Raw genomic sequence first — 22,028 nt, 5'->3', positions numbered from 1 at the left:
TTGCATATATTGAACTATCCTTGTGAGCTTGGGATGAATCCCGCTTGATTGTGGTATATGATCTGTTTTATGTGTTGTTAGATTCGATTTGCTAATACTTTGTTGAGAATTTTTACATCTGTATTCATCTAAAGATATTGGCCTGTAGCTTTCTTTTTTCATGGTATCTTTGGTTTTGGTATCAGGTTGATGGTGGCTTCATAGAATGTCCTTGAGAGTGTTCCCTCCTCTTCAGTCTTTTGGAAGAGTTTGAGAAGGGTTAGTATAGGTTCTTTGTATGTTCAGTAAGATTCGCCTGTGAAGACATCTGGTCCTGGACTTTGGTTTGTAGAAGGCTCGGCGTGGGGGGTCGGGGGATGCCGTGCCTAGTCTTCCGCAGTTCTGTGGCTTGCGGGCACTCTTTGTGGCGGCCTTAGGATCTCTCGTTGTAGCCTGCTGGGTCGCTAGTTACAGTCTGCTGGATCTTCGGTTGTGGCATCTGGGATCTGGTTCCTTGACCAAGGGAACCTGCTGCATCGGGAGTGTGAAGTCTTAGCCACTGGGCCACCGGGGAAGTTCCTGTGGGGAGATGTTTTGTGTGTCTGTTTGTGTGTGCTTTTTAGTCTCTGTTTCCTCTATGATAATTACTGTTTACTTCCTTCTGATGACTTAGGTTTTATTTGTTCTCCTTTTTCTAATTCTTTTAAGTTGTAAGTTAGGTTGTTTGAGTGTTTTTTTTTCTTGAGGAGGGCCTGTATCTCTATGAACTTCTTTCTAAGAACTCCTTTTGCTGCGTCCTGTGGATTTTGTATGGTTGTGTTTTCATTTTCATTTGCCTCAAGGTATTTTAAAATTTCCCCTTTGATTTCATCCTTGAAATCTGTTAGGTTTTTTGGTTTTAAATTTTTACTGGAGTATAATTGCTTTACAATGTTGACCCGTAAATTTTTTAGTAGAATGTTTAGTCTCCTTTAATTGTTTGTGTTTTGCTTTTTTTTTCTCCCCACTGTGGTTTATTTCTAGTTTCACGGTAATGTGGTAAGAAAAGATCCTTGAGACCTTAAATTTGTTGAGGCTTGTTTTGTGCCCTTGTGTGGGATCAGTCCTAGAGAATATTCCATGTGCACTGGAAAAGAATGTGTATTCTGGTTTTATGTGTGTGTGGGTAGATGAAATGTCCTAAAAATATCAATTAAGTCTCCTGTTGTGTTGTATCATTTAAGATCTCCGTTGCCTTACTGGTTCTCTGTCTTGAAGTCTTTAGCTATTACACTCTTGTCAGCTTTTCCCGTTGTGTCTGTTAGTCTATGTATCTGGGTCTCCTTTATCAGGTGCGTATACGTTGCCAAGTGTAAAATCTTCCTGTGGTTCTTGTGTCACTGTCTAGTGTCCTTTGTCTTTAAAGTCTGTTTTCTCTGTTAAGGGTATTGCAGCCCCCTCTTCCTTGTCTTCTCTGTCTGCACGAAGTAGCTTTTTCCATCCTCTCGTTGTCTGTGTGTGTCCTTTGCCCTAAAGTGGGTCTCTTACAGCCAGTGTAGTTGAGCCTCTGTTTTCTTTTTTTAAATCCAGCCTGCAGCTCTGCATCTTTTAATCCATTGACATTTAAGGTAATTATTGATAACTATGTATGTATTGCCACTTTAAACCTATTTTCCCATTGATTTTATATTTTTTCTTTTTCCTTTGTTTTTCCTTTTGTGGTTTCATGATTTTCTCTTGTATTACACTTATGTTCTCTTCTTTTTGTTTTTTTATGAAACTGTTTTGTTTTTGATTTGTGCTTACTCTGTTTTTCAAGAATATCAACGGCTTCCTTTATCTCCTTTCCCTAGACTGTTAGTCATATGGGCTCAAAAGATACTCTAGGGGGAAAAGTCTGCATTCTCTTACTCCCTCCCCACCCCTATTTTATGATTTTGATGTCTTTTTTTAATATCTTCACCACTTCCCTGGTGGCTCAGTTGGTAAAGAATCCGCTTGCAATGCAGGAGACCCAGGTTCAATCCCTGGGTCAGGGAGATCCCCTGGAGAAGGAGATGGCAACCCACTCCAGTATTCTTGCCTGGAGAATTCCATGGACAGAGGAGCTACAGTCCATAGGGTCACAAAGAGTTGGACACAACTGAGCGACTTTCACTTTGTATCTTGATGTTTATCGTTTCACTGTTCATTATGGTTATCATCACTTTCACAGGAATTTGTCTTTTTTTTTTAAATGTGTGTGCTAGCTTATTTAAGTGATTTATTTTCTAATTGTGGATTTTTCTCTTTTCTATAGATTCTTCTTTACTACTATGTAGGGAAGACTTTTCAATATTTTCTTTAAAATAGGCTAAGTATTGCTGTATTCTTTTGGTTTTTACTTGTCTGAGGAATTCTTCATCTCTCCTGTTCTGAATGATGCTCTTGGGTAGAGCATGTCCTAGGTCGCAGATTTTTCCCTTTCAGGACTTTGAATATATCCCTTGTGGCCTGCAGCATTTCTGTATAGAAATCAGTTTGTGGTCTTACAGGAGTTCCCTTGTAATGAACTCTGTCTTTCTCTTGCTGCCTTTGGAGTCCCCTTTTAACTTTTGCCATTTTTATTATGTCATGGTGTAGGTCTCTTTGGGTTCATCTTATTTGGGACCCTCCATGCTTCCTGTATCTGGATATCTGTTTCCTTCTTTAGGTTTGGGAAGTTTTCAGCCATAATTTCTTCAAATACATTTTCAGTCCCTTTTTCTCTTTCCTTTCTTTCTGGAACCCCTGTTATCTGTAGATTGGCATGCTTTAGATTATCCCATAGGTAGGTCTCTTACACTGCTTTCATTTTGTTTTTTAATTTGGCTTTCTAGTTGCTCTTCTGATGGGATAATTTCCATTATTCTACCTTCCAGATCACTTATTCTTTCTTCTGCATTATTCATTCTGGTATTCATTGCCTTTACTTCAGCTTTCAGGAAATGAATTTTCTAATTTTTCTTGGCCCCTCTTTATAGTTTCTAGTTCCTTTTTATAATAATCTGCATTTCTATCAATAGCCTTTCATAATTCCTTCAATATTTTCATTACCTCCTTTTTGAGCTCAGTGTCTATTAGATCAAAGAGGTCTGCTTCATTGTTTATTCTTTCAGGGAAATTCTCTTGGTCTTTTAACTAGGAGTGGTTCCTCTTCTTCTCCATTTTACTTATATTCTCTTACTCTGTGAGTTTAGGGGAAAAAAAACAATTATCTACTGTGGTTTGGGAGGGCTGTTTATATGTGGGGATGTCCCTGTGTTGCTTGCGTGGGTTTATTTAGTACGAGGGCTGTTTTTAATACGGGTGCCTGTCGCCTCTCTACTCTGTGTGCTGGACACCCCTCCCTTGATAGAGGATGTGCAGATGCCGAAACTGCGGTCTGGTCCTGGGGCCCTCGGCAGCGGCATGGTTCAGGCGCGTCCCGGGGGCACGTGTGCAGTGGAGGCAGCTCCCCAGCACTCCTGGATATTCATCTGCCTTTTTAAAAGATCAGTTCAGATCCATTGTTTAGTGTGCTACATATTTAACTGTAAAGGAAAAAAATCTCTCTTGCAATACAGTTATTTTTTTAGTTTAATCTCTCGGTGTGTTGAATTAATGTAAGGACTGTTCTTTAGTGGTACACATGGCAGTTATTTTCCTTTACCAGCCCTGGAGTGATTTGGTTGTATTTTGGTAACTTATATTTTGACCGTATGATCTTACACCCTTTGTATGTTTTTTTGTAAGCCCAGTGTAGTGTGGGTAGGATATTGGTAGTTTCATCATAAAGAGCCTTAACTTCATATGGACTAGAAGCCCTCTTTAATTACTCCTAATTTTCTACATATCAAATTATGCTGTCACTTTTATTATTTAATGATAGTTAATCCAGAAATCTTTTTTAGTAAATCTGGAGCATATTACTTGACTTTTGGCAGCAGCTTATTTTCCTAATTAAATAGATTGGTATGTGAGAATCTACTTGTGTTTTTTTATGGCCCAAAATTGAGCAGTGACAAAATGGAAGTTGGATTTACCTGACACAAGGAAGAAGGCTCCAGGATTAAAATTTGACCCTAGCTCATACAAAAGCTGTCCACAGATGTTGCTAGTATCATTATTTATAACAGCCCAAAAGTGGGAACAGCCCAGATGCCTGTCAGCTCTTGAATGAATCAACGGAATGTGGTGTGTGTGTTCAGTTGAATAATTTGGCCATAAATAGGAAAGACTGACACGTAAGTGAAAAAGCCAGTCACAGAAGGCCGCACGTGTAAATCCCAAGAGGCAAAAGGTAGATTGATGAGTGACTGCGAGGGGCTGGGGGTGGGAGGGCTCACGGGTATGTTTTCTTTCTGGTGATGAAGGTGCTCTAAAGTTAATAGCAGTGATGGCTGCACAAGTCTGCATATACTAAAAAACAATTGCACACTTTAAAAGGGTGAATTTTATGGTATGTAAGATATACCTCAGTAAAGCTGTTAAGAAAAATTGGTTTCAGATCATGTGTGTATGTGTAACGAAACTGTAGTGTGAGAGGAAAGTGAAGTGACCAAGGAACTCGTCAGTCTTCTGTGAGTGGAAGGAGGGAAGGATGTGACTTGCAGGAAAGAGAAAGATCAACCCAAGTTGCTTCTCTAAGAAATTAACACTGGTTAATTGTGTGTTTGAGAGAGAGCTGAATACACAGGGTTAGATTCTTTATATGGCTTGTTTTTGATACCCAGTTTTTACATGTAGGTCAGTCTTACGAAATTCGAATGCTGGATAATCGGAAAATGGGAGATGTGCCTGAGATCACTGGAAAACTGGTAAAGGTAAGGACCTCCATTGACATTCTGAAAAGATGCTGAAACGACTCAAAACAATAGCAGTTTTGCTGCAAGAGTTTCGTTTTTGTTGCAGGAGTTATTAACAAATTATTTAATGTCACTTTAAGGAAGTAATGGGTTTATTAAAACTTAACTTTTTGAGCTATATTTGGTTTACTTCTCTGTAAAATAGGAATTATAGCAGTTACTGAGTGAAGTAAATATTGAGGCCCTCTGGAAACAAGGTGCCAGAGAACAGTTAGCTGTAGCTGAGCAAGGGTGAAAACTCAGTAACTGAAATGACAAAAACTTCATTTCTCTTTAAAAGGTGCCTTAGGGAGAAGTTACTGAGGGAGCAGGTGTGAGTGTTACTGTGATACTTCTAAAGATCCTTTTATTTTACGTCTTAAAATTTCTCTTAAGTAAAATTCTATTTCTTCACCCAACTGGAGTATCTGAAGAGTCATTCATTCCAGGCCAAACCCAGTCCTTGTAGGATTTTCAGACCCACCCTGGCTCCTGCAGTATCATGGATGGTGGATCCTTCTTGTCTTCACTTGTCCCTCACCACACAATGTAACATCAGAACTCTAGAGCGTTTCAGGGCAAGGGTTATGGAAGAAGCTTCAGTGGGAAGAGGGAAAACTTCAGTGGGGCTGTGTTAGTGAGAGAGAAGCAGGACTTCTCTCGGTGCTTCCGTCTTCCTCCAGGGAGGCCCGCTGGGCCCTCAGTGCGGAGAGGCACTCGGTTGGAGAGGCCCGTCCCTTTTCAGAAGCTGAGCGTGGGGAGGGCACGGCAGCACTGATGCTGAGAAACCTAGCGTCCCGAAAGCAGCTGTCCAGCACTGCGGGCCTGAGAGCCTTTGAACGTTTAGGGGCACAAAGCTCCCAATGCTAGGAGAGCTGCTCCCCGCTGGAGCACCGTCTTGCCAACCTGGAGTAAGCGCCCAGGTCTCTCCTGACTCCTAGGACTCCCAGCATGCTTGGAATGGAAGGAGAGGGGAGACTTACCTGTTCTCACATGTGCTGTTTACATGTGGACTCTGTCATGTCTGTGCTGCATCAGTGAGTTTGGTCGTTTCCCTAGAGGGTGAGTCAGATGACTGTATTTTTTTAATCATTTGTTGTTGTCCAGCTCTTTGTGACCAGCATGCCTGGCTTCCCTGTTCTTCACTATCTCCTGGAGTTTGCTCAAACTCATGTCCATTGTGTCAATGATGCTATCTAACCATCTCATCCTCTGTTGACCCCTTCTCCTCCTGCCCTCAATCTTTCCCAGCATCAGGGTTTTTTCTAATGAGTCAGCTGTTCACATCAGGTGGCCAGAGTATTAGAGTTTCAGCTTCAGCATCAGTCTTTCCAGTGGATATTCAGGGTTGATTTTCTTTAGGATTGACTGGTTTGATCTCCCTGCTGTCCAAGGGACTCTCAAGAGTCTTCTCCAGCACCACAGTTCACACTCAGCCTTCTTCTTGGTCCAATTCTCACATCCATACATGACTACTGGAAAAATTATAGCTTTGACTTTACGGACTTATGTCAAAAAGTGCTATCTCTGCCTTCTAATACACTGTTGGGTTTGTCATAGTTTTCCTTCCAAGGAGCAAGCATCTTTTAATTTCATGGCTGCAGTCACCCCTGGAAGTGATTTTGGAGCCCAAGAAAATAAAATCTGTCACTGCTTCCACTTTTTCCCCATCTATTTGCCTTGAAATAATGGGACCAGATGCCATGATCTTAGTTTTTTTTAACGTTAAGCTTCAGGCCAGCTTTGTAAAAATTCCCTCATTTTGCTTTCTCACCTGCGGTAAACACTGATCAGATTCACCTTTTTACAAAGGTGTCAGCATTGTTCCCAGTAAGCAAGCCCCATTGGATTGGTTATACTCTGCTGGACTATAGACAGATAGTGTCACCATAGTCTCTATAGTGACAAATAGAGTTTGGTCAGGGAGACTCACAGCTCTCGTTTTCCAGAGTCCAGGAGGCTTATCATCAGTGTTGATTCTCTCAGCATGACCTGGTTCCAGCTCATCATTGTCAGACAAGTATTGGGCATCCTGGCAAACCTTTGCCAAATTGTACCACACCTGGTTAATATTCAGCCTAGTAATATGTTACTTCAGGGATGATGTGGGTGAACTCTGTTGTCATTGTGACAGTCACAGGGTTACTTTTTAAACGGTCTTAAATTAGTTTGATCAACCACTTGAGAAACCGCATGTCTGATTCCTGGTGGATGTGAATACAGCCAGTCATGTCACGAGAGCTTGTCTGGGATTCAGAGTTGCAGTTAGCTGCTGCCAGAGCCTTCAGGATGAATTTCTTTTTCTTGGTTTTCTGGCTGCGTCACATGGCGTCTTGGTTCCCCAACTAGGAATCACACCTGTGCCTCCTGCATTGGAAGCGTGGAGTCTTAAACACTGGACCACCAGGAAAGTCCTCAGGATGAATTTCTTAAAAGACAACATCCTTTTTCAGCTAGAAGAGCCGTTAGAATACTCTGCAGCCATCTAGAGTTGAATTTCCTGCCCCCATGATCTTTGACTCACTCTTGAAGGAAAGTTTTAGGGATCAAATGTTGCTGAGCAAAGGTGCTTGGGAACTTCTTGATGTGCTGAAAATATTGAGCATGCTCTCTCTGCTTGTTCTGTTTCTGTCTTACTGTTAGGGCTCCTTTATCTGTGGCTCATTCTCTAGGTGCATTGTCTCCTTTTAGCCAGAACTTCGGGTGGCTCAGATGGTAGAGTCTGCCTGCAGTGCGGGAGACCCAGGTTCCATCCCTGGGTTAGAAAGATCCTGTGGAAAAGGAAATGGCAACCCACTCCAGTATTCTTGCCTGGAAGATCCCATAGACGGAGGAGCCTGGCAGGCTCAAGTTCATGGGGTTGCAAAGAGTCGGATGCAACTTCACTTTCCAGAGAACAACTGTTCCCCTTTCCAATCTCATTTAAGAGGTTTTCTTTATATCCTATCATTTCCTAAGTGTGGTCCTCCCTTCATGTTCCTCACTGTGCTACTTAGTCTGACCTAGAAAGGGGTTTAGTACAGCACTATAAACTAGTATATTCTCAAACTATTTTTATCTGAATTCATGGATTTGATCTGGTTCTTACTAAATACGAGAGAATCAAAATCATGACATATTCTGTGCTGCGCTTGTAAATGGTTCTTTTCAAAGTACGTATCAGCTTTGGTTTGGACAGCATGTGGTGTTGGGGGAGGCAGGGGCACTGATGGTAATATTTCTGTGTATGGCTCACAAGCTATTTCCTGTTCCATCCAGCAGGGAGTCTACTGGAAATAAGATCATCTTACTCCATCATAGTCTGAGAAGCAGTTACTTATAAATGTGTCAGGAACACTAATTAGTGCAAATATGGTATCTGCATCCATTTTGATGACCTGTTAGCCTGTCCCTGAAACAAAATAATAGTTGGCAGCCCAGACCTGTGGCAGGTGAGGGAGGGATAGGTGGAGAGCAGAGAGTGGCCTAGTTTGTGGGGTAGAGTTAAAGCCTTCCATCGGAACGAACTTGAGTGTTTGGATGACGTTTACCCGTGTTCTTTCCTGTTTTGTTTCCCTTGCTTACCTCAGATAACTTACTTGCAGTTTAAATTAATTTTGTACATAGGTTCTCTGCGGGGGCGGGTGGCAGTTCCCCACCCTCACCCCGTGCTCTTGACACTTTGGGGCGGTTGCTATGCAGCGTGCTGGGGGGTGGTTCTTAATTCCCTGCCCACCGATCAAACCCAGGCACCCTGCATTGGAAACATAGAGCCCAAACCACGGGAGAGCCAGGGTCGTCCCTAATGTTTTCTTTATAGAGATATAACTCTTCCTAATTTCTTATGGACACAGACCTTAATTTTGAATTATAATATCAAATGTTTTAATAAAAATTTTACCTAAGAAACCATTTTATTCTTGTTATTTGAGTTAGAATTCTTTGCACCAAGTATCATTAATTGTACCTATAACTTAGGTATCCAAGAACAAGACAGCTCACTTGCAAAATGTGTAAATTAGAGTTTGCTTTTGTATGCTTTTCTGTTATAGGTTAATGTATAAGAAGTGAATACACTTGTGCTCTTTAGCTGGGACAGTTTGAAAGTGTTCATTTCCCCCTCTTATTCCGTAGAGCATCATAAGAGTTGTATTCCATGACCGACGACTCCAATATACAGAGCATCAGCAACTTGAAGGTTGGAAGTGGAATCGCCCCGGAGACAGACTCCTCGACTTAGGTACAGGTGGCGTCAGAAGAGCCCATGTTGATACGCTAGCCCCACACCATGTGTGATGAGTGGGGAACGGTTTGATGTCAGCAGATCCTGTGTGACTTGAGTTGTTTTATAGTTAAAAATGAAGTTGGGGTTTGTGTGTGTGTGTGCTTAGTGAAACTGAGCCAGAAATTTTACGAGTTTGAAATCATTTAGATCATTGTTGATTGGCATCAGTCCCTCATTTTCTTAATAAAATGAAATAGAAACAAACCATGGTGGGAGAAAGTACGATGCGGAGTAAGTGGGCTTTGAGGCTGAAGTGATTGACCACGCAGAACATTTAAGGAAAAAGGACGGAATAGTTTCATTAGCACATAATCATCTTAGTTGTAACCTTTTAATTGGTTTGTTCCTATGTCACTTCTTTTTAAAATGCAGATATTCCAATGTCCGTGGGAATAATTGACACAAGGACAAATCCAAGCCAGTTGAATGCAGTTGAATTTCTGTGGGATCCTGCAAAACGCACATCTGCTTTCATTCAGGTTTGGAGTTTCCCATTATTACAAGCTCACCAGCCTCTGTTCAGAAGGCCGTGGGTGAGACTGAATTCTTGGTGCAGGATCTTATTTTCCTTAAATGCTTATTTGTAAACTGTCTTGTAATGTCTTTTGTATATACAAACATACACTGTTAAATTGGAGTTAATGTACTAAGTTCAACATGTATAGACATTAACACATAGAGACCATCTGATGTGTAAAGCATTATTTAAATACTACGTTTATCACTGGTAGTAACAATAATCAAAACTTCTTGTCAGAATGTATTTGTCTGGAACAAAACCTATTTTTAAAGGAGATGATTGAAAATGGCACCCCACTCCAGTACTCTTCCCTGGAAAATCCCATGGACAGAGGAGCCTGGTAGGCTGCAGTCCATGGGGTCGCTAAGAGTCGGACACTACTGAGCGACTTCACTTTCACTTTTCACTTTCATGCATTGGAGAAGGAAATGGCAGCCCACTCCAGTGTTCTTGCCTGGAGCATCCCAGGGACGGGGGAGCCTGGTGGGCTGCCGTCTGTGGGGTCACACAGAGTCGGACACGACTGAAGTGACTTAGCATAGCATACTATAAAACGGAAAAGGCGATGGCACCCCACTCCAGTACTCTTGCCTGGAAAATCCCATGGACGGAGGAGCCTGGTAGGCTGCAGTCCATGGGGTTGCTCAGAGTCGGACAGGACTGAGCGACTTCACTTTCACTTTTCACCTTCATGCATTGGAGAAGGAAATGGCAACCCACTCCAGTGTTCTTGCCTGGAGAATCCCAGGGACGGGGGAGCCTGGTGGGCTGCTGTCTATGGGGTCACACAGAGTCGGACACGACTGAAGTGACTTAGCAGTACACTATAAAAAGTATAGTCTAGCTTTGTTTAAAAATATTTTAACACTGAAAATTTCAAACCCCATAAAAATAAGAGAAGATAATGAATTGTCTGTGTGCCCTTCTCCTGGCTTCTACAGATACTATAATTTCCCCTTTTGTTTCTTGGTGGAATACTGTAAAGCAACCCTCGGGCATTTCATTTGACTTGTGAATGCTCAGTTTGTATCTCCTAAGATATTAGTTTTTGAAAAAACAAATATATAGTATCATTATATGTAAAATAAAATCAACAGTAATTCTAATATTCAGTATATTCAAATTTGTCAGTGGTGGAATTAAAATTTGCTGAGTAGGTGATCTTTATATAGAAAAGGAAGATTGCTTTTAATTGCTAACCAGCCTAAGTAGACTCTGGTTTGTGTGAACTTTAGAGAATCTTTAGTATTTTGCATTTTTGGGTCCTCCAAGCAGTGTCCCCCATCAGCTAATAGTCAGTAGGGCTGTGTTACTTGTTACTGTCTCATATTGTTCATCTGACAGGGTATCTGATTATGTGGTGAAAGAGGGATGTATGAACTGGCTATATATCTCAGTGTTAGTGTAGAAATCAGTTTAACCTTGAGTTCTTCGAAGAGGAGACGTGTCGCCGTCAGAAATTACTAAAGTCTTGTTACTAACACTGTGCAGTACCCTGGAGCGTCCCCGAGGTGGCACAGGAAGAGGGGGCAGAAGTGGTGGGAAATGCGTCCACCCTCAGGAGCCTCAGATGGATGCCCGTGGAGCTAGGGATGAGCCTTGTGGACTGTGAAAGTCCCAGGCAAAGTGCCACAGGCTGATGACATAGGAACAGCAGCAAGGTGGCCAGCTGGCTGGGTTTTGGGGTCCTGGCAGTAGAGGGCAAACCCTGGGGCTCTAAGTAATGGCGTGACGGTTCCTGTGGATCGAGCCCCGTGCAGGTTCAGGACCATGGGTCTGGTCTGGGGCGGGGGTCGGGGACAGACTCAGGAAGGCCACTACACTGACGGTGCTCATCGCTGGAGCCTTTCCTGTGTTAGAGGTGAGGCCCTGGAGCAGGCAGTTCAGAGAGCCTCTGCTGGATCTGGGAAGGGGAAGTCCCGACAGATAGCTGGCTCATAGGTGGGAGTCTGTGTGAAAGGCTCTGGAGTTTCCCTGTGGTGGGACTTCTGAAAGGCAGCAGGGCTGAAGGGTGACCAGTGGGCAGGACTTGGACCCATTTCAGCTCGAGTCCTCTTCTAGGTACACTGCATCAGCACCGAATTCACTCCCCGGAAGCACGGAGGTGAGAAGGGAGTGCCTTTTAGGATCCAGGTTGACACCTTCAAGCAGAATGAAAATGGAGAATACACAGATCACCTACACTCAGCTAGCTGCCAAATCAAAGTTTTTAAGGTGAGAGCTGGAAAGCAGGCTTTGAGTAAGTGAGGCCTGGCGTTGCTTGTAAAAGGTGTGCATCTGAGGCCTGATAGATGAAAAAGTCTGCTTTGTTTTTAAGCCAAAAGGTGCAGATAGGAAACAAAAAACGGACCGAGAGAAGATGGAGAAGAGAGCCGCGCACGAGAAGGAGAAGTACCAGCCGTCCTATGACACCACGGTCCTCACAGAGGTAATGCGGCGCCACTCCGGCTCTGCGGAGGAGCCGGGCCGTGCCCTCTGGCACCACCTCTGAGGATGAGTTTTGGCCGCGAAGGGTCCGGGAAGATTGGGTGGTCATTGGGCATAATGTTCTTGGTGAAAATCTGCGGGGAAAATACTCTTTAAATTGGGGGAGTTTAAGTGATTGGTTTCCTGGGTGGGGTCTGGAATGAAGATGCTGAAATCCCAGTCGGGTCTCGGAAGCAGACTTACTTTAAAATCCCCGAAGTTGGTTAGACATTAAGCCGGGACCCAGAACGTCCGATGTTTGTCACGTCTGGGGTTTTGCATCTTCCTAAAACCTTGGAATCCTGCTGGTCGGATGTTTGTTTAATCGGATGGTGGAGACATAAACAGGGTGTTAGATCTTTCTCTGTGTAACGAAAAGACATTGATCCCAATCTTTGGTGTTTGTCCAGATGAGGCTTGAGCCTATAATTGAAGATGCAGTTGAACATGAGCAGAAAAAGTCCAGCAAGCGGACTTTGCCAGCAGACTACGGTGATTCTCTGGCAAAGCGAGGCAGTGTAAGGGGCTTCTGCTTCTCTTTTCATTGTGCAAGAAACCTTGTGCAGTGTTAGATATAGGACCGACTCCCACTGAAACATAAAGCCAAATTTGTTTTTGATGTCCTTGTCCTGATTGAATTTGCTTTTGTTTAGACTCCTGCTTTCTGTTGGTTCCTCACTGAGGACAATTTCCTAAATCTAACACTTTAAAACAAAGTTGACCATATTGGGTGGTTTCGGAGGGGGAAAAAAAATGGCACCCAGAGCTGTGTTCACTCCCTGCCTCCTTCCTGTGCTCCTCTCCCTCCCTCTCTCCTTTGCACACAACATTCCCTTTATGAGCACTGACATTGATTGAACATTCTTGTAGTAAAATAGTTACTTCCGTGCAATTAAAAAAGGGTTTGTTTTCTCACGTGTGCAAGTGATAAGAAAATGTCATGGATACTCAGAGGAGTGATGGCAGCAGCCCGACAGCAGCCTGTGCAGTACTGTGTCCCCTTCCCGCACATGGCGCGAGAATGCGCGTCTGCGCTTTGAAAAGCCTGTTCGGCAGCACTGGACTTGGGCTGTGTTAGCCTTTCCTCTTGGCGCCCGCACTGTGACCTTACGCTTCAGGCCGGCCGGGGGCACCTGGCTGCACTCGGCCCTGGCTCCCCACAGTGTGTACAGTCCAGGGGGCCCTTGGTTGAATATGAACTTGACCAGCTTAAGAAGAAAGAAGGTCTTTATTTCATATTTCATCAAACAGTTGACAGAGGATTATCCTGTGGTATTAACTTAGATTAGTTCTATACCTGCAGTAAATGGAAACAGAAAACATTACTTTTTAAAAATAGCTGTCATCATATGTATTAATGACTACTGTATTCATCACTGCGGAGTTTGATGACTTTGACCCTTACACGCGCATTGGTAATTAACTGTAGACTATGAAGGCCACAGCCTTCATAGGATTATTATTTCTGAAGTAAAGCATTGAGTGAAAATATTTTAAATGCTTCTGTACATAATAAAACTGAAAATATCCTTCTCTGAGGGGTAAGGGCCCCACACATGATGCATTTTCTTTAAGTGGGTTTTTTGGATTCATACCACAGGTTGTACGGAACCACTGTATACTCCCTTCCCTCAAACGTCCACCCTCCAGTTTTATGTTTCTGTTCCCCTCATTTCCCAGCTGAAGACACAAATGGTTCTCAGTAAACTTCCTGGGGGGAAACCCTGGTAACGCAAGTCACTTTCCCCCTCTTGTTGTAAACTAGCTAAAATGAATGGGTTCTGATTATAAATTAAATGTGTTATAGCCCAGAACTAATTTGTAAACAGTAGAACTGTTAAGAATTCATGATTCTTAAGTCTGAAGTATGCAAAATGTCAGCAGATCAGTGGCCTGTCAGCAGATCAGCATGTCTTCCTGGGGTGCATTGCTTGCTGCCCCAGACTGCGTTTGGTTTGGTTTGGTTTGGTTAAGACTAGGAGGTAGTTAGAGGTCTTCTTGGAAACGTGTTTGTTAAAAACAAGGTACAGATTAATTCCTTAGAAAAGAAAAGTCTGCGGCATTTTGTATATTTCTTCGAGTGCCTACAAAAGTCGGCCAGCATTTCTTACAGTTCTCTGAGAGTGACAGTTGGCTTTCAGTAGGAAGATCCAGACTTACCTGCTGAAGCTGCATGGTGCCGTGTGAGACGGTCCTGCATGAACAGAGGCCACACCGTAGGTTCCCGAGAGCCCAGCACACCCGGGCCCTCCGCGTCTCTGTTGGTCTTGACATCTGAGCTGTGTTTCATGGGCCTGGATTTGGGCTGTCAGGGCCTGCGGTCTGCCAGTGGGTCCTCATTTTCTGTTCCTCCTGGGGAGGGACTTTGTTCACGGGGCACCACAGGTGCCACCCTGTGGGTCAGGGTCGGGTGTTGCTGGAACCTTGCTGAAGCAGTACCATTGCTTACTTGTAAAGCCAGGGAAGAATGACAAGGTAGAAGAAACACTGAAAATACTCCTTGGTGTGCCTGCACCCTCCTAGGTCGAGACTAAGAAAAGCCTAGAAAAAAAGCAGGTGGGAGAGTCTTGATGTTTCATCCAGCCTGGCCGTTGAAGAACCTGCGAAGGCCAGTTTGCATTGAGTGCTGGTTTTCCAGTGTTCAGTGAATCGAGTCTCTTAATTATCGGGCAAGTTTCAGATGTCAGTTAACAGCCCTACTTTTCTATGCTAGAAGAATCCAGATACGTAAAAGTGAAAAAAGCATGTTGATGGAATTACAGTAAATTTGGTATCTTTGCTATACTTACTACCTGCCTCGAGCTATTGATGGCTTTGTTTCCTCAGTTATATACCTGGCAGTAATTACCAAAGCGGATTTGGGGAGACTCGATAGGAAAAGGTCAAAGCTGTTAAGATGTGCGTGTTATGCTGTGTTGTTGGAGTCTGAACTGGGGAAGATGGTGTAGCAGGAAGATCTGCCGCGTTGTGAAGGTGGCCGTGAGCATTTGGCGCCAGCAAGTCAGGAGACGTGTCGGGCGGCTCACAGGGTCTTGTGCTCCTCATTCTGTAGGTGCTGAGGAGGTCCTACTTGGTAAGCTGGAAAGAACAAAGGTCCTAGTTTGAAAAGAGCGGGCATTGTGAAAATGTCATGTACAGTGAACTTGGTATGACATGCCAGGGTTTAGCATGGCATTGCAGCCAGGTTAGATGTCATTTAGCTGTCAAGTTGATGACAGTTGAAACATCAAGTCTGTGGTCGTTTTCCCTGTTTCTGAGGGGCTGCCTAATGGGTAGTTGTGAAGAATGTTAAGATTCTGGGACTTTGGTTTTATTTTCACCCATGTTACTGATGGGTGTCAGACACGCTGCTGAGCTCCTGTAACCTTTGGGGAGACTTGGTTTCTGTCTTCAAGAGCCCTTCAGACTAGTGGTCTTGACTTCACACAAAAGAACTTTGAGAAAGAGTACAATTCCCTTGCACATTTTTAGATTGACATCTGAAAGTTTTCATCATAAATTTAAATAGTTGCAAAGGAAATAGTTTTCTGACACAGTGAATATTTGTATGTATGGCTGAAGGTGAAGCCAGCACATTACCCTCTAAGTTTGAAAGCTTGGTGGCTCAAATGGTAAAGAATCTGCCTGCAGTGCAGGAGACCCAGGTTTGATCCCTGGGTCGGCAAGATCCCCTGGAGGTGGGCATGGCAACCCACTCCAGTATTCTTGCCTGGAAAATTCCATGGTCAGAGGAGCCTGGCGGGCTACAGTCCATGGGGTTGCAAAGAGTCGGACACGACTGAGTGACTAACACTTTCACACTTCTTGATCTCATGTTTTCTCTTTCATTCCCCTTAAATAATTTTGTCCAAATAGGATATACTTTCATGCCTGAAAAACTTTTAAAAATCACCCTACTTTTTTTTACCACAAACTTAATATAAGTTGAAATTTCATTTTTAAAATTTCCTGTGACCATATAAAGCTTAAGTCAGTTGAGCAATTTAAAACTTACTATTTTTACCAATTTATCAGAATAAAAAATCATATACATTTTGATGAATAATTGCTAACTATAAAAATAGAATTGTTATTGGAAATGTATTTTGGATGATGAGGCTAGAACTTCTTATAACTTTTGTGTAGCTAAGAGAAACCTTGTTTGGATACATAGATTTTTCTTTGTAGCACTGTGTCATTCAGGCCCTGGAACTCCTTCTGAGATACCTGCCAGAAATTCCAGTGATCTCTTTTTTGTATGCTCTGATGGATCCAGCTCAGTGTCTGTCAGCTGACAAGATGTCTTCCTGAATTATTTTGAAAGCAAAAAGTTGAAAACCCCTTGACATGTAGAATTTTTTTAGAGTCCTGTACTTCCTCAGTGTCCATCCGAGTATCTCTGAATGGTCTTTAGCCCAGTTTTTGGCAGAGTCTCGTGGCCTGCAGCCATGGCGAAAGAGGCAGCCTTTTCGTGTCAGTCGGGAGGAGGTGACGACGACCGTGGACCCTGGACACCGGGGGCGTAGTCAGGCTTGGAAGGAACCCCGTGGCGTGGGGTGGAGCCCTCTGCCCTCAGCGGCTGTGGCCTCCCCGGCCTGCGCGGCGTGTTGGCTTCAGCGTTGTCCGTGCGCGCAGCTGTATAGTTAACGTGTCTCCGGATCTTTGGCTCTGTATTTGGTCAGAACTGTGAAAAACACTGAAGTCCACTCTGCCCCTTCTAGATGATATGAACACATAGCTAGATGGCTGCAGGCAGTACCCTCTGCGGTTCTGGTGTTGTGACCCTGGGCCCATCTCTTCTTACTGGGGGATGGCTCCACCCAAGAGCGAGCAAGTGCCCGGTGCCGGGGCGCCTGCTCCTTGGGGAGGCGGGCGAGCGCCACACCCGGCGGGTAGTCGCATCCCGTCAGCACACAGGGCTAGGCGGTGCTTGCGAGCCCTTGCTTGCCTCTGCTGCTGTTCAGACCTCGATAGGCAGGCACCTCCTGGGGAACGGATGAGGAGAAGGTGGACGTTCACAAGATCACAATGCAGCGATCCTTAAGCGCACATCTGAAGCGCCTTTAGGCAAGTTGGCCGCTGTCCTCAGTCACCTCAGGGCCTGAGAGTAGTCAGGGTCTAGATGCTGCAACAGGTAGCATTTTCACCGATGCACACACATGCACGCACACGCGCACACACAGAGTCGGTCTGACGTGTTTCTGTGAGGTTGCTTGATGAATGTCAGGTGTCTTGTGTTTCATGATCTTGGATTTGGCCAGAGTAGAGAGTGAATACAAGAATATCTGCCACATCCTGGAGAAGCGAGTCATTCATGGATCTTTGTTTCTACCCGCAGTGCTCTCCGTGGCCCGACACCCCCACAGCCTACGTGAACAACAGCCCATCTGCAGCTCCCACCTTCACGTCCCCGCCGCCGAGCACCTGCAGCGTCCCGGACAGGTAGCGGCGTGCGTGACGCGCGGGGCCCCGGGCGGCCTCGCTCCTTTAGCTCCTCTCTTAAGTCACGGTGGCCTTTGGGTGTGTGTCTGGGGTACGTGGAAATGAGAAAACAGTCTGTTGCTGAGCAAAATCGTCTTGTCGTCACCTTCCAGCTTTTTCCTTCCTAGCCCCTGTGCCTCACACACTCAAAGCCGTGGGACTCCGAAAAGGGTGCGCTTTCAAGATATCTTTCTTTGTGAGATAAAAATAACATTGATGAGGTTCACGGGTAGAGAGAAGAAGACTGAGTTCTTAAGGGGAAACTGGCTTGAATAGGTTGTGGTTGTGTTTATGATAAGGTACACTGGTCTTTGATGTTCACCATAGCATACAAGGATTATTTTCTGCCCTGTTTCTTGCCTCTCCCAAAGACACTAATTTTTAAAAAAATTAAGTCTTTAAACTTAGAGGAAAGACTTTTCACTTGTAAAGGCTTGCTCTGGTTTCAGAAGTGGGCACGGTGGGCTTTGTCCGTCCTCTCTTCTGGCCTGTCAGCAGCAGCACCTGGTGAGTAGTCCTGAGAGGGTCCTCACTCTCGGGACGCTTCTTACTGGGAAGGAACACAACTTTCATAATAGAGTTAAAACCACAGAGGAACGAATTCCCTGTCAGCCCAGCGGGTAGAGCTCAGCACTCGTGCTGCAGCCCAGGTTCAGTCCCTGGCCAGGAAGGCCTCACAAGTCACATGGTGCAGCCAGAAAAAAAGGAAAACATTCTCATTTTTACACTACATGCTCACAAGGTCGGACTCAGCTCGGGCTGCTGTAATTAAACACCGCGGACTGAGTGGCTTGTAAACGACAGGAGGTCACTCCTCCTGGTCTGAAGGCTGGACGCCCGGTTCCAGGGGCCTGCAGGATGGTCCTGGTGAGCAGTGTCTCCTGGGCTGTGGGCTGCGAGCCTGCGTATTCCTGTGCTAGCGAGCGGAGTGGAGGAGGCGCACTCCCAGTTCTCCGATCCCTCTCTTGGGGCTCCACTCTCACAGCTCCATCCACTGCTCATCATGTCCCAAAGGGCCCTCCTCCTAATAAACCATCCATCACGCTGCAGGAGGGTGGTTTTTTGAGGGAACATGAACATTTAGTCTGACAGGGTCTGGTGAGAAAAAGAAGGGGGGGGGAGGCCTTTTCCCTGAGGAGATGGATGGATAAGAGGCCAGGTGTCTCCACGTAGGTTACTGTGCTTCAGGAGGTGGTGGTCACTCCTGGACGTGGGACCAGCTTGTTTCCACAGAGGGCACTGAACAGTCTTAGAAAGCTAAGAGGGGAGCGGTGAGATCATGCACACACCGGCTCACCAGATCTTTCCTGGGACCCCACTGTGGTCCCCACACTGTTCGGGGTGCTGGGAGATGAGTGAAGCCCCATCCAAAGGAGCTCAGGTTCCAGTGGGCAGGGGGCAGTGAACAGTTGGCATGATGGACCCGAGAACCTGGGGTGCGGGTGCTGAGAAGGGACCCGGAAGGCAAGTGTACCCCCAACGCAGCTGCTCTCAGTCTTCCCTGGAAACACAGGATGGCGGCACACCCTGGCTCCTTTTGTTGTCCTGAATTTCACCCTCTTCAACAGCGGATAAATGGATTCATTAAAGGGGTATTATTTTCTATTTTGGCTTAGGTTCATTTAGATCATTTCTTATAGCACATTATTGAAGTAGACTTTCTTGCTGTTATTTTCCACTGTTTACCTTACTTGATTCTCGTATTTTTTCCCTACCTAAAATGAATGAGAATCCTTCATTCTCTTGGCACCCCTGGAAATGGAGACCTTGTGTTTCATGAAACTTGACTTTCTTGCTAAACAGATGGAGAGGCTGCAAATGAAACCATCTTCTGGTGTCTTAATCTTTTTTTCTTTTGGCCACATTTGTGTAGTTTGTGAGATTTTAGTTCCCAAACCAGGAGTCAAACCATGGCAGTGAACGCACCAAGGCCTAACGACTAGGCCACCAGGAAACTCCCTCGTGTCTTGATCTTATCGTCATACTGACTCCCTGACCAGTTGTGCAGACACTCTTTTTGCATATTTATGTTGCTCTGTCCCACGGTGTTAAATTCACGTAGTATCCTTTAATGTCCTAATTAAAAAATATATATATAACAATCACCCTTTTCTTCCTTCCTTCCTTATCCCCAGCAATTCTTCTTCCCCAAATCATCAGGGAGATGGAATTCCACAGGCCTCTAGTGAAGTAAGTGTCTTTACCCTAACTTCTCATGCATTCAGGGTCCTGCATCGTGAAGCCTCTGGCAGAGACTCGAATCACTGTTCGGGTCACCGAATGCTTACACCCCTGCTCTTTGTGGGTGTGCTGAACTGTAAACGTGCAGGCTTTCTGTGTTGTGTTTACATGTCCTGTAACATGCCAGCGGCTTGGGCGGGTGTTGGTCTAGATAGTTTCCTCCGTTTACGTTCATCTCTTCTGTTGACAGCAGCTTCAGCCTTCAGCCACGATCCAGGAAACACAGCAGTGGCTGCTCAAAAACAGATTCTCTTCCTACACAAGACTGTTCTCCAACTTTTTAGGTATGCTTGTGTTTGTGTACACGCACACGTACAGTTTACTTGTTCTGTACTATTATTGGCCGTAATTAAATACTGGAGCAGAAGCTGTGTACAGAGTCATAAGCTGCCCAAGCCTGTGGGGGAGGCCCTGTGTCCCCCAGCGTCCCCAGCGGTGGCATCGTGCAGACCCTTGGTGCAGTATCAGAACAGGAACTCCATGCTGTTTCACCAGGTTTACACGCCCTTGTTTCACATAGGTATAAATGCTTATGCACAATTTTTTTCACTTTATTAAGTTTATGTAAAATAATTTTGGCTTTGCATAAGTTGCAAAGATAACGCAGATGTCCCCGTGCCCCCTTCACTCAGCTCGTTACATAGCTGTAGTTCGGTGTCAAAACCAGGAGCTTGGCTTTGCCGCCATGCGTGTGCATGGCGTCATTGCTGTCACACCCGTAGGCCCGTATAACCACCACCACCGCTGGAGTCAGGGTACAGAATGCTGACGCCGCCACAGGGGTCTCCCTAGCACCAGTACCCCTCTCCCACCATCCCTAACATCTGGCAGCCATTAATCTGTTTTCTGTCTCCATGATTTTGTCGTTTTGAAAACGTCACATAAACGGAATCATATAATACGTTACCTTTTCTCTCAGATGGATGTGAGGGCGTGGTGCTAAGGCGTCGTGTCAGTGCTTCCTCTTCACTGCTGTGTAGCATACAGGGTAGGGATGTGCTCAGATACGGATTTTTACAGACACACGTTTTCTCTTGCCTGGTAAGCTAAGGAAGTATTTAGATGGAACATTAGAAGGGACCAGGCAGTGCTGCTTCCGGGGTTCTGTGGGAAGGCCGCTGGGAGGCACGATAGTAGCCAGCAGGGGCAGCGTTTCCTAGACATGTGTAGCCCTGGCCCTTTCCCTGCAGAACACTTATGACGTGGCCCAGCCAGGCTCCTTCGGGGCCACAGTGCGGTGGCAGCTGGCTCTCCCAGCCTTTTAAGAGAGCAGAGCATGTGCACCCAGCTGCCCAGAGCAAAGCTTGGTCTCCCAAGGAACACGGCTCCTGTCTCATCAGCCCTCTGTTGCTGTGCTTGTACCACGAGCAGTCACTCCTCGGGCAGCACTTTGTCTCTTTAAAATGAAAGTACTGGGTTTTTTCTCATTTGCTAGCCGAGATCCACACTTTGATGATTTATCTATGGAAGAGCTACACATTTCAGTGTGTGTTGGGGAGGAGCCCCTGGGGTGCTCACGGGGGAGATGGGAAGAGCCCCGAACACTGGGGAGATGGGCAGCCCTGCCGGTGGCGCCAGGGTCCTGTTCTGTGAGACGCACGCATATTGAGGTTTTGTGAGTGGTAGTCACTAGGGCTTGGCCTCCTGCCTTCTGCTGCCCCACAATCCAGAGGTGGGGGAGGTGGCTTCCTGCTCCGAGCCCGTCAGGCACTCAGAGAGGACCGTGCCTGTCCAGCTCTGTGCGGGTGGCAGCTGTGCTCCCAGGTTGCGCCTCTCCGCTCCTGTTGGCAGAAGGTCCTGGCAGAGGCAACAGCACCTGGCTCTGCCCCCTGACTCGAGAGACAGCCCCGTCGGTGCTCGTGCCTCACAGGAGACGTGCTTCTCTGGTCTCTCTTTCACAAACTAGAAAATTATGAGACTCGTAACATTCAAGCCTTCAAAAGTAGATAATAACTCCATTATCTTGTTACATATGTGAGTGGATATTCATCATATGGAAGTCATGCTTTATTTAATCGAGGGCATCGTAGTTTCCCCAATAAACTGCATCTTGACCATCAATAAAGGGGGAAAACAAAAGGCTGTGGACACACTCAGACATTGAACTTGTCTGCAGAGCTCCTGTGGCATTCGACCAGCTCCAAGGCTGGGTGACCAGCCTTTGTGAGTCTCATTCTCTGCCACTCCCCCCACCTCCCTTTTCTGTTCTGCTTTAAAGCAAATCCTGGACACCATGCCATCCATGTACACACCAAATATTTACAGAGGAAATCTT

At 45.3% G+C, this 22,028-nt stretch overlaps 1 protein-coding gene and 1 long non-coding RNA gene across 12 annotated transcripts in view; one reads left to right on the top strand and one right to left on the bottom strand.

Moving 5' to 3' along the window:
• The window catches only part of UBP1 (upstream binding protein 1), a 64,935-nt gene that overhangs the window by 35,553 nt on the left and 7,354 nt on the right, over nucleotides 1–22,028 (top strand). For 3 of the 11 annotated variants that reach the window (XM_086365693.1, XM_086365698.1, XM_086365697.1), the window contains exons 3-11: nucleotides 4,705–4,781; nucleotides 8,916–9,021; nucleotides 9,439–9,545; nucleotides 11,648–11,800; nucleotides 11,904–12,014; nucleotides 12,463–12,570; nucleotides 17,370–17,473; nucleotides 19,648–19,702; nucleotides 19,944–20,037. In XM_086365693.1, the coding sequence (XP_086221819.1) occupies nucleotides 4,705–4,781; nucleotides 8,916–9,021; nucleotides 9,439–9,545; nucleotides 11,648–11,800; nucleotides 11,904–12,014; nucleotides 12,463–12,570; nucleotides 17,370–17,473; nucleotides 19,648–19,702; nucleotides 19,944–20,037 (915 nt within the window). The remainder of the gene's footprint in view (nucleotides 1–4,704; nucleotides 4,782–8,915; nucleotides 9,022–9,438; nucleotides 9,546–11,647; nucleotides 11,801–11,903; nucleotides 12,015–12,462; nucleotides 12,571–17,369; nucleotides 17,474–19,647; nucleotides 19,703–19,943; nucleotides 20,038–22,028) is intronic. The other 8 variants (XM_086365695.1, XM_086365702.1, XM_086365701.1 and 5 more) reach the window with 4 other exon arrangements.
• LOC147347993 (uncharacterized) lies at nucleotides 13,262–15,946 on the bottom strand. The gene is made up of 2 exons (XR_015150887.1): nucleotides 14,213–15,946; nucleotides 13,262–13,349 (listed from the first exon to the last, which is right to left on the bottom strand). It is a non-coding gene; the product is annotated as an uncharacterized LOC147347993 (long non-coding RNA).

This window comes from Bos grunniens, chromosome 22 (genome assembly GCF_055505025.1).
Source record: "Bos grunniens cultivar Pamir isolate PY7600 chromosome 22, Bosgru_T2T1.0, whole genome shotgun sequence".
Lineage (NCBI taxonomy): Eukaryota > Metazoa > Chordata > Mammalia > Artiodactyla > Bovidae > Bos > Bos grunniens.
Note: the sequence above shows the minus strand (reverse complement) of the source record. Positions and strands in the feature narration are given on the sequence as shown.